The following is a 19,122-nucleotide window of genomic DNA, read 5'->3' as shown; positions in this document are numbered from 1 at the left end:
GTGCACAGTCTTTCCCTACCTTTTATTCAAGATCTTTGAAGCACTTACAGCACTGGAAATGTGTGTGAGACTGTTATCAACATGTGCTACAGCAAGACAGACAATGAACACCTTTCCTTTCCAGACAAGCATACCTGTATGAATTTCAGTTGGCTCACCTTTTACAGCCATCATCTGATTCTTTAATTCTTACTTTCTGTGGAGCTTATTTCTACACAAAATAAATTTTAAAATTGTGTTTCAGTATTCAGGATTTGCAGAACTAATAAAAATGTTGCTTTAATAATAACACCCTGCATAAATAAATGTCCTCAAATACTGGCTGGGAGCAACAGGTAACAGTCTGTCCTGAGGGAAATTAAGACTCACCTTTCCTGTTTTGTTCTAGTCATCAGCTTTGGTTTAGCTTCAGGCACATGAGTTGATAGGTACAGAACATGAAAGGCAGAATTTCCTAATAGATATTTGAGTTCATTAAGAGGCTATGTCTCATTTTCAGAAGTCACTAAGAGGGTGTCTAACAGCAAAAATCACTTGGCTTTTCTAGAAGGACTATCAAATAGTCTGAAAAATAATGGGTTTTTGAAGGAGTTCATATGATAAGATAATCTGTTGTGAGCTCAGCCAGGCAGTGTACTGAGTACCTCTGTGGGACACAGGCTTTGTCTAGCATTCTGTGTTCCATTCTGACATGTTTGGGTACTTGAGCATATGAACAATATCTCTACTCTTCAGAATATACCTTGTTATCCCACTGGAACCTGCAAGACATGGATGTTATAAAACTGTGTTTTACCCAGGAGCTCACATCCCAACCTCAATATTCCTTTCCTAGACCACAGTTTGGAGGAGACTACTGCACTGGAGAAAGGAAGCGCTATCGCATGTGTAATATTATCCCCTGTCACAAAGGCTTGCCAACCTTCCGTCAGATGCAGTGCAGTGAATTTGATACTGTTCCCTACCAGAATGAATTCTACCACTGGGTTCCTGTTTACAATGCAGGTATGAAACTACAATATTTTAATATCTTGTATAAAAGGTAAAATTCACAGACCTGTGAGAAACCTCTTTGAGGGCAAGAAGTCACTGGATTGTAAGTCTTTTTAATTAATGAGAGAGAAAAATCTGGTTTGCCTCTAGATTTATGCAGGTGTGCCTTTTGTGTTACCACTGTACATAAAGGCAACAGTCCTCCTCTGTACAGTAAAAGTACAGTATAGTAGAACTGCCTATTTGGGCCTGCAGGCATCACTGCACTCAGCAGGTAGAGCTCTTCTGCTGCACAAACATGGCTTTACTACTCCCAAACTCAAATCTGGATGGTAAGTGTACCTGGCACTACACTGAGGCTGTAATACCTCAACAGGGTCAGTATTGTACTGCTTTGTACTGTAGGGACAAGTACCGATGCTGTGCCTGATGAGTCTTTGTAACAGTTACAGAACACAGGGCTTACAGTTACTACCATGCAGTTTGGTTCTTTGCGTATACATAAATGTAAAGAGCAGATTGTCCAGTAGGAGCTAGCGGTATGGTTTTTTAATGAAAAATCAGCTGGTGAGAGACTAACCAAGCTTAAGGTTCAACTTTCAATTTTGTTTGCCGATGGCTATTTTTCAGTGTGTTCATTATGTTTTCACAATTATTGGCTGTTACAAGTGGGTTTCCTAAATTTAAGCTACTGTTTCAGTTTCATCTAACAAATACACCATAGAAAATGCAGCTGGAGCAGAGAGGCTTACAGGAAAATTTCTGATGAAAGACAATGTAGTTGATAGGAGAAGACTTTTTCAGAAAGGCTTACAGTTAAACAAACCATGCTAAATGCTGACAGCCTAATGCTTAGACTGAGTCCAAATCACAAACCATTTTCTGCAGTTGCCTGTAGCTGTGGTTGGGATTCCAGTCCACTCTGTTCCTCAAGTGTAGCACTGAAAGGTACAGCCTTGTTGAGTTCATGCCCTCTCTTGCACAGTGCTATGTCAGTGTTACAGAACCAGCAGTTCTGAATATGCATTTGTTGCAGACAGTCTGCCTTTTAAGGGCATTAAGAATCATGAACCAAATGCTTCCTGCACACTGGAAGTCAGGCCAGTGGTGCACCCAGGCAATATTTCAAATAGAGCTGTTTACAGGCAAACCTCTTACCTTTAAAGTGCTGGTTTGTTGAACCTAATGTATTTCATTGGGAGCATCCTGGATTTCATTGACTTCTTGGCAAAATCCTTCATAAACCAAGTAAATATTTTTTCTGTAGCTTAAAAAGTTTTTGGACTGTTTTCACCCATATTCTTATCAGCCAGAATTTCAGTCTAGTATTAGTATTCTCCTCTGTGATCTGTGCACTCCTCAATGTTTGCAACTTCATTCTTAAATTCCATTAACAGCATTTTAAGTGTTCTGTTGCTGCTAAACTCTAACATACAAAAATCCTGACTTCCTCAGATAGGCAGGCTCTCCTAGAAACACTCATCTAGGCAGGGAGTTGGCCAAATCCTTTGCTGATCCCTCATCTGACATCATCATTGTGACTGAGGATAGATGGCTATCAGGGGCACACTACTTCCAGTTTTGTCCAGAGTTATCTGCTGCACTAAGATGCTTCCAAGAGTTTTCATCCCTTCTCAGTTTCGAATTTTCTTTCACCTTCTGCTGGCTGCTGAAGGTATCCTGGCCAAAATAGACTGATGAAACTGCTTTCCCTGCAAGGTGGACAGTTTGAGCCTTTCTTGTGAATGTTCGACCCAAACAAATCTAAAAAAACCTCCAAAACAATAGCATCTTGTAAGCCCTGCACAAAAAAGAGCTGAAGTTTCAGGGCTCTGGAGACTTAAACACCACATCCACCATATGTTCACCAACCTTTGTCAGTGTACACCAGCTTCTCTTACTTTTCCCCTTATATGGTACAATCTGATTTTAGTTTTCACAGCACTCTGTTTATAATTCATTTTGCTGCCAAGAATGTTTTGGCTTGTGTTTTATTATCAGGAATTTTAAATCCTGTCATGATGCACATGGGATATAAGGAGAAAGGCAAATATCATTAAGCTTTCCCCAACCCTTAGTACACATAAAATTTTTTTGTGTGAAGCATTTAGCTGAGGAGATGAAATATTGAGCTAAACATTCTGTGACATTTTAGACATCCTGTGTTTCTTCATCCTGCTGGAATAACAGTAAATGATCTAAATGGTCACAGTTCTCTCTCCTGGCTCTAATTCATGGCTTACATAAGCCAGTTCTAATGAGTATCACATAATTAAACACTTGTTGTTATGTCCTGTCCTGTTGTGCAAATTGTACCCCTCACAAGAGGACAAAGACTTTTCTTTGAATAGCTTACAATTTAATATGAGGTGAGATGCAACAAGAATTTTTAACAAGCAACTCAGCAGAGGCAGTGTGTGACATCTCACTGTTACCTAGGCTAACTATAACCTTGACAGATTCTAACTGAGATTTTTCTCTTCTGTTTTAAATGAGTTTGGGCCTGTTTGGGAACTTGCATAGTCCTGTTGTGGATTTTTCCTGGAGCACAGAAACTCACGGGCTCAAGGTGGAGCACCTGAGTAATCCTAGAATCCCAATGTGAAGGGAACTTTCAGGTTCAAGGGTGGCTAAAGCATGCAGGAGCTCTGACCAGGGTATTTTCTAAATTGTTCTTATGACCGAGGCAGGGCCCATCCTGAGACACTTTAGCCACACTTTGGTGCTAATCTACTTCTATTGCAGTCAGGCTTTGACCCTACTTTTATTTATTTCATATCATTTGACAAATTACATTTATCAGAACTTGTTAGCTTCTCAGGGCTTAACTTACATGTGGTAAGTGTGAGTCCTTCACTGAGTCAAACAAATACCTTTCTTTTCTCAGTCAGTGCCAGGATCATCTCATATACTAGCACATAGAGGTTATAGATTTCCTAGTTTTTCCAAAATATGTCTGTGTAGCAAGTAAGATCTGTACTGATATATTTACAGTGGTGTCCTGATTGCATGACATGATGTTTCTGCTGCTACTGCTTTGAAATGAAACTTAGTTTTGAAGTTCAAAGCTTGGTTAAAGTGGTAAATTAGCTTCACCTCAGCTTTTTTTCCCATTTTGTCTGTTCTTGGTAATTGTCTTTTCTAATTTTCCTTGTTTTGGATTTCCACATCTAAATCTGAGTTCTCACAGAAGTGAGGGTTTGAATAGGCACACCTCTTTTCTTCCTTCTGATGTAAAAATACTAAAATATTGAAGGCTTATCTTCTGCTGGATGACACTTTAGTCACATCCTTCCCAGTCAGGTTAAGCAGGATCCTTTCTGTATGTCAGTTTATGGGAGTCAGTTGTGAAGGCTGAAAATATAGATCAGGAAAGCAATATGTTCCCTCCTAGTTATCTTCACGTTGTTCTGCTTGCACTTGGTAAATTTGAACTCACAGTGTAAATCACACACCTGAATTTTAGGATTTTAACTTAGCTTTGCTGACTTGTTTCCTCCGTCCCATTCCGGTTTCAAGTAAGTCAACAGGCACTTCAGGGAGCTCTGTGGCTTGGGATTCTATTATATCTGGGTTTCTTCTATATTAGAGAACTCACATTTGTTCAAATCAGGAGCATAATCTTGGTGTAGGATGTGGGCAAACAGAATGTAATTTTTCTAGGTTGCTGGGAGTTTGTTGCACCTGAGCTAAAATCTCATGGCCAGAAGGATGCAGCCAAACTGACGGAGTTTTCCAGGAGAGCAAAATGGAAGTCAAATGATTTGGAAAATATAGTTTATGGGAAAGCTTGAGAAAAACAAGTCTTGCTCTAGAAAAAAAGAAGATGGAGTGAGTGGAATGTCATATATCTGGAGGGAGTTTCTAAGGGAACATAGTATGCATACACCTGAGCTAGCAGAGATACACACCAACAAGACTTGGCAGGCTTGTACTTCTTGAAGAAGCTGTTGAGGTCCAGGGAGTTCTGTGCCCTTGTTAAGTGATCCGGAAAAGCATGACCCTATGTTAGTTGCATCTGCATGTAGCTCTTCTGCTTTCAAACTTGGATTTAGCATCAGGATATCTGTCACTGTTCTTCATGCTACAGCTTCCCACTCATGCCATTGAATCCCCAGAGAGGGACAGATCCAACAGTTCTTTCTGTCTGTAAAAGGCAGGACAGGCAGAAACAGACAGAACAGCAAAAGCGAAGGTTGCACTTTAAGCAATTTTCATTGCTTTATGGGTGGTTAGAAATTACAACAGATCACCTAGAGGACTGAGGAGTTAATATTATCATTGTAGATATAGATACAGTCTAAGCAGGAGCAATCTAAGTAGCTTGGATCCCATTTAGTGTGGAAGGATGGGTAAAAAGCTGCAGGCAGCTCAAGCAGAAATCTGCTCTGTATAAGTGGGATTTCAGCTTGCTGAAAAAGAGCATGTGAGCATGATCATTAATGAAAGTTCCCAGATTGTATCTACTGCACACAAATGCTGGACTGCAGGAATTTCTGTAAGTTTTGGCCTAAAAGTTACTTAAGATGATAGCCTTTTTGTTAAAGTCTTGTGAATGATAAATTAATCAGATTGATGGAAGTTGCAAACATAGTGCTCGTATTGATATCAGTTTACTTTATTTAAATTCTCAGGACTGAAATAAGGTTTAGAAACTCCAAATTCAATGCCAGCCATTGCTTTCAAGTTCTTCCATCATTTCAGGAAATTTATTTCTTTTCCTTGTTCTCTATCTGAAAACAGAAGATAAAAGTACTTTCTACATCTGCGTCATTTTTGTGCTAAAATGTTCAGCTTTTTGAGGACAGCAGCTGATTCTGCTAAGGGTTGTTCAGTGTCCTAGAATAATGGACTTCTGATGTTTTGTGAAGGCCCTGACCTCAGCTGTTAAGAAAAAATAAAAGTTATAGAGAAGTAAATAATTACTGGCTAATACAGTGCTAGGATAATTTCCTCAGTGGTGGCCTAACAACCCTTCTGTGCAGATAACTATTCAAATAACCTGAAGAATGATGGCAGCGGTATTAATATTGGGTGGGACTGAGTTTGTGGGGAGTGAGTAATATCCTCTTATTTCCGATGGAGCTCAGTAGAAAACTCATAGGAAGAAAAGTAGTACAAAATTTTTGGATAAAGGTAGGGACTAATTTTAAATCAATTAGGAAAGTTAGCAAAACCAGGAAAATGTTCATGCCTAGAAAGCCCTTGTTTGAATCATGAATCTTTGCAAGTTTGAAAATTTAGTTGTTATTTATTTTTACTTTTTATCTTGGCTTAAGAAGAGAATTACCTTTACAAACATTGTCTGAGTTATATACTTCAACTATCATAGTTATGACAGGACTTCTTCAGTGGCCTGAAAAGAGATTTAATATCATCTTGCTTATTATGTCAATACACAGCTGGGGTTGGGGTACCGATGTCAAACTGCTGCTCTACGTATTTAATTACAAACAATGTGAAAGCTGAAATGGATTTGTGCAAAGTCTGTGTCCAGCAGGATTGATTCTCAGCAGATAACAGACTAGCTGGAATTCTGGGATTCTCCTTTCCATAAGGGTATTGTGCAGTGTTTAAAAAATGGTGCATTGTGAAGGTAAACAAGGTGAAACAAAATCAGAGCACTAAGTTATCGAATTAGCCAGATGGCCAGAAAAAGATTTCTGCAGATTGAAGTAAAATTACTTTGTGTCACTTACCATGACAGCTCTTATCAGAACAACTGATGGATGTTATGGCTGGCAGTTTTCACAGATGGGCTGCAAGCTCATAATGATTACAAACTTTGTGTGCTTGCCTGAGACCCTTTTGTAGCTCCATCGACATTCTTAAACGTGACTCACATCATCTTGAATTTTGCCTCGGTCTGTGAGTGTCCTCTGCCTCTAATCACTCTGTTGCCCTTTACAAAGGCATCTTTGTTTAAGAAGCCACAAGCATAGGATTATCAGTTCTAAGATGCCATTTTACCTTTACTGCCAAAGGGAAATCCTTTAGTGTTTTTGGATGCCAGTACGTGTTTATATGAATGAGGTGCATAGTTTTGAAGCTCAGGCTGTGTAGGATTCAGTCTTTGAGCTGCAAGTACTTTGGGGGCGGAAGCTGCTGTCACTTTTGTGCCTTTCATAGTGCTATGTATGTGTTGCTGCTGTACAATCTAAAGCAATGAAAGCTAATTTCCCCCTTCAAAATAAACCCTTTTGCAGGAAATTATTTAGCTGATTTGCACTACCAAAAAATGGAATTTCTCTCATTTTTAGAATTTGACCCAATTTTAACCAATTGACTCAGTTATTTGTATGACACTAATCAGGTCAACAAAGGAGAGGGAGGAAGAGAGAGAAAAAAATTAGCTAGGATGTAGAAGATATAAAGTTACGCTGCATTTCTCTGAGACCCAGAGAGTGGCTTTTGTCAGCTTTGTCAGGCATGGGATGAAATTGTCACCTCTGCAGTGCACTTGGAGATTGTGTTAAAATGGCTTAATAATGGTGCCCGAAGTCCTGACTGACTGGTGGTTTTAAGACCCACGGCTTTGCTCAGCAGAGTGTTTCAGCTTACTGAATATAAGCAAATTGCTTTAGCATCTGGACAGACTGAGTTCTTGGAATAATCACGGGACAGGTCCACTGTTGCTGTCCCTCATCGAAATGACCATGGGTGATTTTTTTTGTTTGTTTGTTCTCTTTTGTTTTGTCAGATAGTTCTGGCTCTGCTGGAGGGTTACCAGGGAGTGATATAAGGGGAGGGATTATATCTGCTTTTGATTTGACCCTGTTTTCAATTCTAACTTACTTTCTATGTATAGAACTTATTTATCAAACTTGTGTCTTTTGACTCTCTGAAGTCTTTCAAAATTTCCCATTCCCAAGGGACAGTTTCTGTAAGGCAGAGCGGTGTGTCTTTGGCTTTTCTTACTCGATAAGTAAATTAGGTTAAGGCTGGTCCATTGTAGAAAACCTTATTTCAGAGACCCACAGATTTCTTTTTTGGCAGCTTTTCTCTTCCCTTTTGCTTCTGTGGATATCTGCTCAAGAACAGCCTCAGTCTATCAGACCCACCAGTATTATCCCCACTTCATAAGCCACACAATTTTAAGTGCCAGCAGATAGCTGAAAAAAAGCAGTGGTGTGACACTCTACTGACAGACAGAAGATCAGAAGCAACCATTTGACTGCTGCCTGAGAGAAGCCCACAGCACTGATGAGCAGTTATAAGTTACCTCTGAAATCACCTTGTCATCAGCTGGTGGAAATTGTTGCTTGTCAGTGTCCTTTGCAATTTTACCCCAAATTCCTCCTTTCCCCTTGCTTGTGACATTCTCTTTCCTCAGTTTCCCACTTCCTTCTCCATCACAGCTGAGGGCCTCATTACTGCTTGACTCAGCCAGCTGTCTGCTAACATACAAGCACTGGAGAGCATGGAGGCACCAGCCTCCAGATGCCTCCTAGAAGTCCGCAGTGTCATTATCAGTCTGCTAGCAACAGAGTTAGCCGTAGCAACCCTTTTTATGCTAATTGCTTCTAATAAGGCCATATTTTACAGCAGCTGCCAGGGGAAATGTGTTGATGATGCTGTAAAGACATACTGTCATCCTCTGTGCATTATAGTTCAATGTCCTGCTGAAGCATTTGCTGACCAAGTGGCTTTTTTCTCCTTTCAGCAAACCCCTGTGAGCTTCACTGTCGCCCTATAAATGGACATTTTTCAGAGAAGATGCTTGATGCTGTCACCGATGGTACTCCTTGCTTTGAAGGAAGGCACAGCCGAGATACATGTATTAATGGCATGTGTAAGGTATTGGGTATGTTTGCATGTTTCTTTCTCTACAGTTTATTAGAAAGCTATAGGAAAATGTTAAAACAAATTTTTGAAAGATTGAGCCCAAGTACTCCTATTTAACCATGTTTTAAATTATCATGGAAACAGGTTAATAGAAATTGCTTTTCCAAGTAGATTTAAGAGTGATTTCCAACCTTTCTAACAAATCCATTGGATGGAGTAATAATTGCTTCTGGTACCATTCAACTCCTTTCTACTTCTGTTATTGAAAACATCAGTTTAAGAAAATTGGTTTCTGATGTTTTCATAAAGTATTCTAGCTTAGTGTTGTAACTGGTATCATTACTCTATAAGAAAATAAAGTTTAACATAACACATTTATGTGACAGTTCTGAACTGACTAATATAGGATCAGACATTTGCACTTGAAAGCAGTAACAATTGCTTTAGTTTACAATAGTGAATTGACTAGCACTGTACAATGAGGTAACAGGCATACACAGAGTACATGGTTCAATAATGTTCTGTTTATTAAAGAATAATTATAAGGTTCTCTGCATATCCTTTGTGTTGATAGTAAGTTTACAGGATGATGCATGTGCATGTGGCATTTGAAGGTGTGTTTCAGTAAAAGCCAGTCTTAGTATTAGTTTTAATGAATTTCATATTTATCTACTTTTAGGGGACATATTTACAGCTACGGTTTATTTCTTCAAACAGGGATTTGCATCTTACGCCCCTTGAAGCCTGATAGCTTTTTTGGTTTTAACAACTTTGTAAACAAAAGCAGGGCTTGGTGTCTTATGAAAACTATGTTAGCTTGCTCTAGGGAGCTTGGCATTTTATGTTTGAAGTCATTGAATCATATACAAAGGCAACTAGAAGGGTCTTCAAGAAATCATATTATGATACACCCTGTGGTCAATATAACTTTTTATTCAGATCCTGCAAGAAGAAAGTCCAACCATGAAGGATTGGGTGCTAATAGAAAATTTTATTTGGTGGACAGCAAATAGCAAAAGCAATATGAAGTGACCTGGTGAAGATTTGGCAAGTCTGGAGAGAGGGTGAGAAAGGGAGAACTAAGAGTATCACCACCCTAGGATGCTGTGACCTTCCGACAATCCTTCTTCCTGGGGATCTGGGCCAGTCCCAGGCTGGCCAACAGTCTGATCTAGCTGACAGAGAATGAACACATCCTTATTTGTTCCTGGAGTTTGTTCCTTATTTGTTGCCTTCCTTATTTGTTCCTGGAGTTTCCCTGTCACTCCAAACTTCAGGAATGTTGCTTCTTCAACATCTCTGCCCCCCATTGTAAGCACACCAGATGCTATTGTCTGGGGATAGCCCTTAGTTAGTCAGTCTCTGCAGGAGGCAGCTCACTGACCCCTCCTCTGACACTCCATTCCTTGTGTTCATCAGGAGACCATGTCCACTCGCCAATTGTTTGAAGCACACATATGTTTGAAGCAAATTGTTTGAAGCAAAGATAATTCTGCTGAATGGAACTTCATATAATCTGTTTCAGCCCTTTACAAAATCATGTTCCTTTCTATGGTCCATATTTATTTTATTCGCACCTAGGCTGGTCTTCATTCAGATACCTTCTAAGATCTCCTCCTGTCTTGATGTTTGGCTTTTAACAGCTTTGAGCAGAGGGAATCAACAGATCTGTCTGTGAGTTAATCTAAAATCATCACATTATACTATGACGAGTGTGCTATTTAAATATATTCCTCCATACTCATCCTTTGAATATCATGTTTTAGAAAGAAGAGCTTTATTTAGAAGATCTTTAAAAAACATACCCTATCTTCGTGTGTTTTAAATTATACATCACAAGTGCACTTTTAATTCTTTAACTAGAGCAGTCAGTTGCACCCCCCCCCCCAAGTTACTAAGCAAAGATACTGTCCCATATCACAGGGAGATTTGATATGTACATGACTGAGGACTAGTCAAATAAAAGCCATGGCATCATAAAAGTGGAGGCTTACATGGTACACACACTGAGGGCATGCAGATACTACGGGAGTAGAAGCTGGCATCTCTACCAGATATTCAGCTCCTGCACAGAATTTAATAGCCATAAATGACCTTCAGTTATGCACGTCTGTGACCTGTTCTCTGTAGATTGCTATGTTGAGAGACTAATAGTGTATTTAAGAAATAAACAGCTGTGTAGTGGGGAAAGTGGGAGTTTTTTCTCTTGCTGAGAGATGTAATCCGTTCTTCAAAGAAGAACTAAGGGTTTTTTTGTACTAGGTTTACCCCTTCTCACTATGGTTCAATTTTTTCCTCCCACCAGTAGCCCAACAGGACATTGAGACAGATTCTAGACAAATTTTAAGAGAAATTGAAGCTATATCAGGAAATATTTCTCCCCGTTCAAAGCAATGTCATGGCCAACATGGCACGAATATGATTCTTTATTTGGAGACCAGTGGGGAGACTAATGGAAGGAAGAACTTAAAAGCACAATGTAGCATCCCTGTAACTTTGATATTTATGCAGTAGTACATCCAGGTTGTACCCTACAGTGCCAGCAAGGACTTTTTGTATCTGACCCCTGCTGCCAATCTGACACAAAAGTCTGTCCCTCTGGAAGTGGCAAAATCTAAAGGGCTTTTTTCCCTTTAGTCACTGAGCAGCAGGAAAGAAATTGTTTCTCCTCCCTGTTATGCAGCCAGGCAATAAACGTCATCATTTCTACCTCTGCACTGTCTGCTGGGACCAGGAATAAAGCTCCTCTTAGGTGTGTAAAAAGAGACTCTCAGTGAATGAGGTAATGGCAGAGAGCTGCATGAAGGGATGCTAATGTGCAATATGCATGATATGACACTCAGTGGTAGCTGTAGTACAGCATGTTTTACTGGCAGAGAGTGCTGAAGGCCATATGTGTGCAAAAGAATCAGAGCCTAATCACTGCTGATTTTTTTCCTTGTTTTATAATCTATAAAAGGGTTATAAAACAAATCCCTTTTAACATGCAATTAGGCAGAATTTTGAGGCCAGCTATTTAAAGCAGTTATAGAAAATATGCCTACTAGAATCAAAAGAATGAGGAAAGCAAATAAAGTGAAGAGGAACCATCTAGAAATTAATCTAATAGATGACAAAAATAACATGATTCTCACAGGATCACAGAATCACAGAATGTTAGGGGTTAGAAGGGACCTCTAGTCCGACCCTCTATCAGTGCAGGTTCACCCAGAGCATGTTGCACAGGATGACATCCAGGCAGGTTTTGGATATATCTGGAGACAGACTTCAGCACCTCTCTGGACAGCCTGTTTCTTTATGAATAAAGAAGGTCTTGCTTATGTTTCCACTGAATTTCCTGTGTTCCAATTTGTGACTACTGCCCCTTGTCCTGTCACTGCACACCACTGGACAGAGTCTGGTCCCATCCTTCTGACACCCAACCTTTAGATATTTATAAGCATTGATGAGATCCCTTCTCAGTCTCATCCTCTCTGAACAGAACCAGCTCCCTCAGCCTTTCCTCACATGGTAGGTATTCATTGGAACAGGAAAGTAAAACATGGCCTGGAAATTAAAGTTAATGTAAATATAATTAAAATTAATGACTGCTGCAGCTGTTTATTCTTACACACGTGAATATACATTTTGTGATGATCACTAATGGCCTTGTAAGATGAGGCCCTGTTGCTTGATATGAAGATCATTGTACCACCAGCAGCACCCCAAAGCTAGGAAATAAAATTAAGGCTTTATTTACTGTGAGACAGTCAATTGCCTGCCCTGCTACAGTTTTCTGCAGTGCATCACCTCATTCTTGGGGACTCTGGTATCCCACCCTGTTGCATATGTAGGTAATTAGAGATGTCTGATTAGAGACAAACTATGTTTCAAATATTAGAGGAAAAACAAAATCCAGGCTTCTGTGGTTATAACTAGAAGAGACAAAGGGATTCTCTTTATGTCATAGTGATGTCAGATTTTTATGCCATGGATGTAGAATCATAGAATCATAGAATAGTTTGGGTTGGAAGGAACCTAAAAGATCATCCAGTTCAGATTCCCACCCCCCACCCCCCAAAATGGGCAGGGACACCTCCCACCAGACCAGGTTGATCCAAGCCCCATCCAACCTGGCCTTGAACACTTCCAGGGATGGGGCATCCACAGCTTCCTTGGGCAACCTGTGCCAGTGTCTCACCAACCTCACAGGAAAGAATTTCTTCCTAATGTCTAATTCAAATCTACCCTCATACAGTTTAAAGCCATTCCCATTTATTGCAACATGCCTTTGTGTTGCTAAAGGAAATGTTTGGCCAAGCAGGAAAGATATGAGCTGATTCTGACTGAGCTGATACAGAGTATGACCTACAGAGAGACACTGATTGGCACCCCAGAGGCAGGAAATTGATGATACTATCGTGCTGCTACTTGACTAATTTGCTGGTGCCAGTGCACTAGTTCAGGACTAATTTGTTCAGCTTTTGGGAATTTTTACATTACACAGTATTCACGAGGGAAATATGCTCAGTGATGTTTGTTTCCAAAGGTCTGGCTGAACTAGATAAATTATTTGTAGGTGTGACTACTCGGACAATTATGAACAGTAAATAAAGATATACAGAAACCTTTTAAAGAACATGTATTTTCTACAACAAAATGCTAATTTGGCAAAAATTACACAGTTTGAAGAGGAGTAATTTTCTTTGAGACATTCAAAAAAGAAGCTGCAAAACACTCATTAATATTTTATAATAGCAGAACATGAAGACCAAGGCTTTCATTTATAGATTTTCCCCAACATTGTGTTTAATATGCACATGATGAAAAATAAACTTCAATTTTTGGGGCTCCCCAAAGAGGGTGGTTACTTTTTAGGTCTAATAATAACCTTATAACAATGACTTTACTAACTGTGTGTAAATGATTAACAAATTTACTGAGAGTACACTAAACATACTGCAGAATTAATCTCTTTTAGAAAACAGTGGCACACACACCTACCTTTAAATTTTTAGGTATTATTAAATGTAAACTGCAGTGCATCTATGGATAGCAAATGAAGAGTCATATCTGAAGTACTGGAAAGATAAAGAAACAGCTTGCACTTACCGCAGTCACACCTGTGTACTTTGAATACTTCATTAAATTAATTTAACATCCTTGATCAAATAGCTTCATGCTTGGAGGCAAAAATGTAGTCACCTTCTTAATGTGTGCTTATCTCTGTAACATTCTGTACTGCTGGTAAGCATGGTCTTGAGTGCCAAGATGTGTCTGTGAAAGACTTTACAAAATCTTCCCTTTTTTGAAAGTAGCCTTTGCTGAAGGGAGAGGGAAACAGAGGCTGCTGCATAACCTTTTGGCTGGGCAAAGCTTTTTGGAACAGGTGTCAAAGGTGCTGGCTAAATGTTGCCGTTAAGTGATGGATTAGGGTTTTTTGAATCCTCTGTAAAAATGCAAGTGACATGGCTTAACAGCACTTATAACTTGAGGCCATTCCTTGCTTGCATTTTTGCAGCTTCTCTAGCTGTTCATTAAATCACTGGCACATAGAGGATGAGTTCAGGTGTGTATTGAGCTGAAAATGATGGAAAAATATTAGAGAATCCAGGAGCCATTGTACCTAGATTAGTCTAATAGATGGATTTTCCTGTCAGAAGCTTACAGAAGATTACAGCAGCTAATGTACTGAAGATAAAATACGATCAGAATCAAAATCAAAAGAGGGGATACCCAGATTTTCATGCATCAAGGAGGTGTTAGAAAAGTTGGCAGATATCACACCTGAAAGTTTATTTTAAGGAAAATCACTTGAGGAAATCTTTGCATGCCATCAGGCTATTCATCTAATTCACAAGCCTCCAGGTATTTATTAATAGCCATTAAGTGTAGACATTAGGTTGCATTCTGCAACCTATTAATTTTCAAAGAGAGGCAAATTCACCCCAAAGATTTTTCTGAAGCTAAAAGGCATTAGTGCACAGAAGTTTTGAGTTGAGCAAGGGGGAAGTCCTGTCCTGACTCAGTATGAATAACATTTTTCTCTCAGTTCCTCCCTTTCTCCAAAAAAACAGTCTGTAGCAGAACTGTATATTAGCCCATTCCCCTTTTGCTGGCAAGCAGTAGAAGCAGCTTTATACCTTATCAAGGTATAAAGTTTATACTGAACTTTATACCTCTTTGCTAGAGGGTTTGACTGCAGTAATGATTCTGGCCTCTCCAGTGACCAAAAAAAGCCAACAGAGAAATTTCAGTTCTGTTAATGTATTTTATTCCTAAGAATCCACAACAAAAGAAAAAAACAAAAAACTCTAGATTTATTAGCAAGGGTTGAAGCCTTTTGTGTGGTATGTTTCTATCCTAAGTAACTGCTTGCCACTGTATGTTTCATGACATGGTGGTGGTTTGTTGCTTGTTTATTTTTCATCTTCATGTAAACACATGAGTTTTACCAAAATAACAATCTCTACTATTACTTTGTTTATATAGGATTTAATCTCTACCAAAAAATTGATTCTTCCCATCCTCAGAGGAGCAAAGTACAGTGAAGACAGTGTTACACAATCTGCATGTATTTCATTGTTGAGGCCACATTTATTCTGCACATTATTTTTCCTTCTAGGCTGTTGGCTGCGATTATGAGATAAATTCCAATGCCACTGAAGACCAGTGTGGAATTTGCCTGGGAGATGGCTCTGCTTGTCATACAGTGAAGATGACATTTAATCAAAGCGAAGGATTTGGTAAAAGGAACTCTCTTATTAAACACACCAGTTTGTGAAGTAATTTCTCTGCATAAAAAAAAGGTTTAAGTGCTTCTCATTGCAAAGCAAGTGATTAATCTGAGTAGGAAATTGTAAATTCATCTTTCATAGTGAACCATGCTTCTGCTAGAAAATACCTGTGGACTCCGCCTTATAAGTTCACCTTGTCTCATGAAAATCATGTCAAAAACCAACATGCCCTAATCAAGTTACACAGGTAATACTAATTTAACCCAAAATAGTACAAAATGAATGTGATTTACCACCTTCTGGTGGACACCACATCTCTGAACAATGTTAAGCACCAAGAAAATGCCAGAGTTCATCAAGTGTCATGATGATGCTGATACCACTGGCTATGCTGACCATGTGCTACCTCTTCCTGATGCAGAATTTTGCAATCCTGGTTGCTCTAAATTTTTCTGTGGAAACTATCTGTCTTGAAAGGGGAGAAAAGTGACTCTTTGTAGAGATTAGGTGTTCTGAAAGAGCACTGAGAGGACTGAGTCTTTCTTCATTGACTACAGTGTCTAAAAGAGGGAGTGTGTGAATTAAACTGCAGAAGAACCATGATAGTTAGCTGGTGATGGAAGAGACAGCCTGGATAAGGAGCTTTGAATGAGAAAGCAGGATCAGAGGGGAAGAGGTGAAAAGACAAGGCACTGGAAAGAAGAATGTGCCTAGAGCAAGGTCTGTGGCTGAAGAAAAAGGCTGGTCTAGAGATGGAAAATCTCCAGAATATAATTCCTGCCATGCTGGTGAGGAGGGGGAAATTGTAGTATGGGTTTGGCATTGTCTGGCTTTTGAGTTTGTGGAGTTTTCATAATTTGCACAGACATAACATGCTAATAGTTTACAGCTCCTTCGGTAAGGTTTTCCAAAGTTTTGGGGAAAATCACTTTTAATACTTCAGGGTTTTTACTGTACTGTGTACTTGTATTTGCTTTCCTTCACTCCATATACCACAGGTGAGCTGTGAAGATATCTGCAGCCTGTACCTCCCACCCCCACTGTGGAACAGGGAGGAGAAAATTCACCCAAAGGCTCAGTAATCAAGGCAAAGGCAGGGAGGTTTTAATTCCCCAGTTACAGTAATGGGCAAAACCCAGACAGACTCAACTTGGGAAGAAAAAACTAATTCAATCTAAAGGATTGAATTAAATCTAAAGGATTGATCTAAGGAGGAAGAAATCATCTTCCCCTCTCTATGATCCTGCAAGGGCTGCAGCTTCACATCTGCCCACCTGTGACATTTCAGGGGCTACAAATCCACATTTACCCCACCTTTGGGGATTGCCCTGCCATGCTCCTCCATGATGGGATTCAGGAGGACAGATGCCATCTCACCAAGGGCTGCAGGGAAATCTCAGCTCAGGTACCTTTCCCCCTCCTTCATCAGTAACCTTGATGTCTTTTCTCTGGCATTTGTCTCTCTCGCCTCTTTCTCTCCTCTGCACTGCATGTCTTCTTTTTCTTTTTTAAAAAATTTTTGCAGTTCTGTTTCCCCTTTCTTGAGTATGTTACTTGCAGAGTCACATCCAGCTTCCCATATCTGCTTAGCCTGGGCCAGCAGGGCCAAAATTGGAATGGGGGGAGCTTCCACCAGCTTCTCACAGGAGCCACCCCTGCACCTCCTGCAGCTTCCAAAGCACCATTGCACTCCACCAAGACAAGTGCTGTGAAGATGCCTGCAGCCATGCAGCAGTGCAGGTTGTATCTGTCTGTGAGACTTACAATGGACAATCTAGAACTCCTTCTTCTCCATACTACAGTAATCCTCCAGCCTCTGATATTTCACTTCTGGTACCCTAAATTTCACTCTGCCTTTGTCTATATGTCATTTTGCAGGGATGCAGATAAGCTGGAATTTATTTTCAGATAACAGATTTACTAAGAAGTTCCAGTACTTTAACACACGAAAGGATAACTGTCTCTTATTTAAATTTATTTTCTGTTTTATCTTCTCTTAGTTTTCCGTTTCCCAAAGATTCCATAAGCCTGACTGACAAATAGTGCTGAGTGATACTGAGTGTTAAGTAAAATTATTTCATTTCTTTCTTTAGATTCAGTAAAAAACTGGTTGATTCTGTAGATTCTTTGCCTTCTACAGGCACTGACTCCTTTGCAGACAAAGAAAAAGTGTCCAGAAGGCAGGGGTTAGTGGACTCTTCGGCTTGTAAGACAAAGTGTGAATCTTGCTGATGTTCGTATGTGTTAAACTGAGAATAGGAAAATAGTTTTGTTCACAGTATCAGGCTTCTTTTTGTCTCTAGCAGGTACTGTGGTGTTCAGTCTTGCAGTATGGATTTATGGCAGAATGGCAAAGGCTGCAATCTCTAAAATTCAAGATAAGTAACAAAACTGGACCAAAGCATGCTTCCAGCAAGGAAGATTTGAAGAGTTTTTTCTGTGTTTAATGGCATAGAGAAATACAAAATCAAAGGTTTCATTTGAAGTTTTATTCAAACCTAGGTCCATCCTTTCCTGTGTCTGGTGCTGCAGCAGTGTTTATTCTGTGTACCGTTTCACCAAAATGCCAGGTCAGACATGAGATGCTAGGAAAGAGTTTTAAAAATTCAGCCCTTCTCTGCATGGCAGGGTGATCAGGTTACGCTTAAGTCTTACCACCTCATATATGGAAGTAAAAGTTTTAAAATGTTTATTATTACTTCAATATTCTGTTGTGTTGTATTATTACTTGGGTGTATTTAAAATTCTGTCTTTTCTGTAAATGCAAAATAGGAACAGTAATCCAGTTGCTCCCAACACAGCTGCAGGAATGCCAGCATCATCTTGTGATGGATTCCATTAGAGTTTTGAATGGAAAACAAATCTGAGATCTGATGTACACAAATGGTCTCAGCTGTTGGCACTAATATTTGCAAATACTTGGTCTGTACCTGGTTTTCAGGAGGGTAGTCTAAAAACAATTTAGGTTTCTTCAGCTGAACTCTTGTGGTAGAAAGGCTTCAACATGCACATTTTTGGAAAGTGGGAAATGAGGGATTGTACAGTAAGGGTGGAGGTGTCTAACTCTGCCTGTCAGAAGGCAAGAATAAGTGTATGTCACTCGTGAACTGCGGAATTTTAGCAAAGTGATGGAAAAGAAAGGAAACTGTTATTGTACTGGCTCTAATGTGGAGTTTTATCCTGATCCCATTATCTCCCAACCAAGCTGGCAGGGACTGAATCGTTTTGTGCCATTGTGACCCTGCTACTTCTGTTTCTTTTTCACACAACCAAAGTGCAGAGAGAGATCTGGCACATGCCTGAACCTAGCCCTGAGGTGGAATATGGGCATGGGCATGATGCAAATATGCATCTGAGAGACTGGGAGGTCTCTTGGATCCTCATTTTTAGGAGACTGTCTCTGGACCGTAGTTTTTTTCCTGTTTCCATCACACACTGCAGTTCTCCCCCTCTATACTGTGTGGAGGCTGTGTGCACCCATACCTTGACCTGAGACCTGATAGGCCACTGGGAGTCTGTCCTGTTTCATATCTCAGGGACGTGTATTTTTAAGAGGGAGAAGCTTGCTGATACAGCAAGTTGGAAAGCAGGATGGAAGCTGTTGTAATAAACAGAAATAGCCATAATG

General features: G+C 39.8%; 2 protein-coding genes across 4 annotated transcripts in view; one reads left to right on the top strand and one right to left on the bottom strand.

The window, feature by feature from the left end:
- ADAMTS12 (ADAM metallopeptidase with thrombospondin type 1 motif 12) overlaps positions 1-19,122 on the top strand; it is a 163,984-nt gene that overhangs the window by 106,843 nt on the left and 38,019 nt on the right. For all 3 annotated transcript variants that reach the window (XM_071731745.1, XM_071731744.1, XM_071731746.1), the window contains 3 exons: positions 836-1,005; positions 8,657-8,790; positions 15,383-15,503. In XM_071731745.1, the coding sequence (XP_071587846.1) occupies positions 836-1,005; positions 8,657-8,790; positions 15,383-15,503 (425 nt within the window). The remainder of the gene's footprint in view (positions 1-835; positions 1,006-8,656; positions 8,791-15,382; positions 15,504-19,122) is intronic.
- The window catches only part of TARS1 (threonyl-tRNA synthetase 1), an 88,353-nt gene continuing 70,735 nt past the window's right edge, over positions 1,505-19,122 (bottom strand). Inside the window, exon 20 of the mRNA XM_071731748.1 lies at positions 1,505-1,516. The gene's annotated coding sequence lies outside the window, so the exon portion shown is untranslated. The remainder of the gene's footprint in view (positions 1,517-19,122) is intronic.

Source organism: Heliangelus exortis, chromosome Z (assembly GCF_036169615.1).
Source record: "Heliangelus exortis chromosome Z, bHelExo1.hap1, whole genome shotgun sequence".
Taxonomy (NCBI): domain Eukaryota; kingdom Metazoa; phylum Chordata; class Aves; order Apodiformes; family Trochilidae; genus Heliangelus; species Heliangelus exortis.
This window is presented reverse-complemented; position numbering and strand designations above follow the sequence as displayed.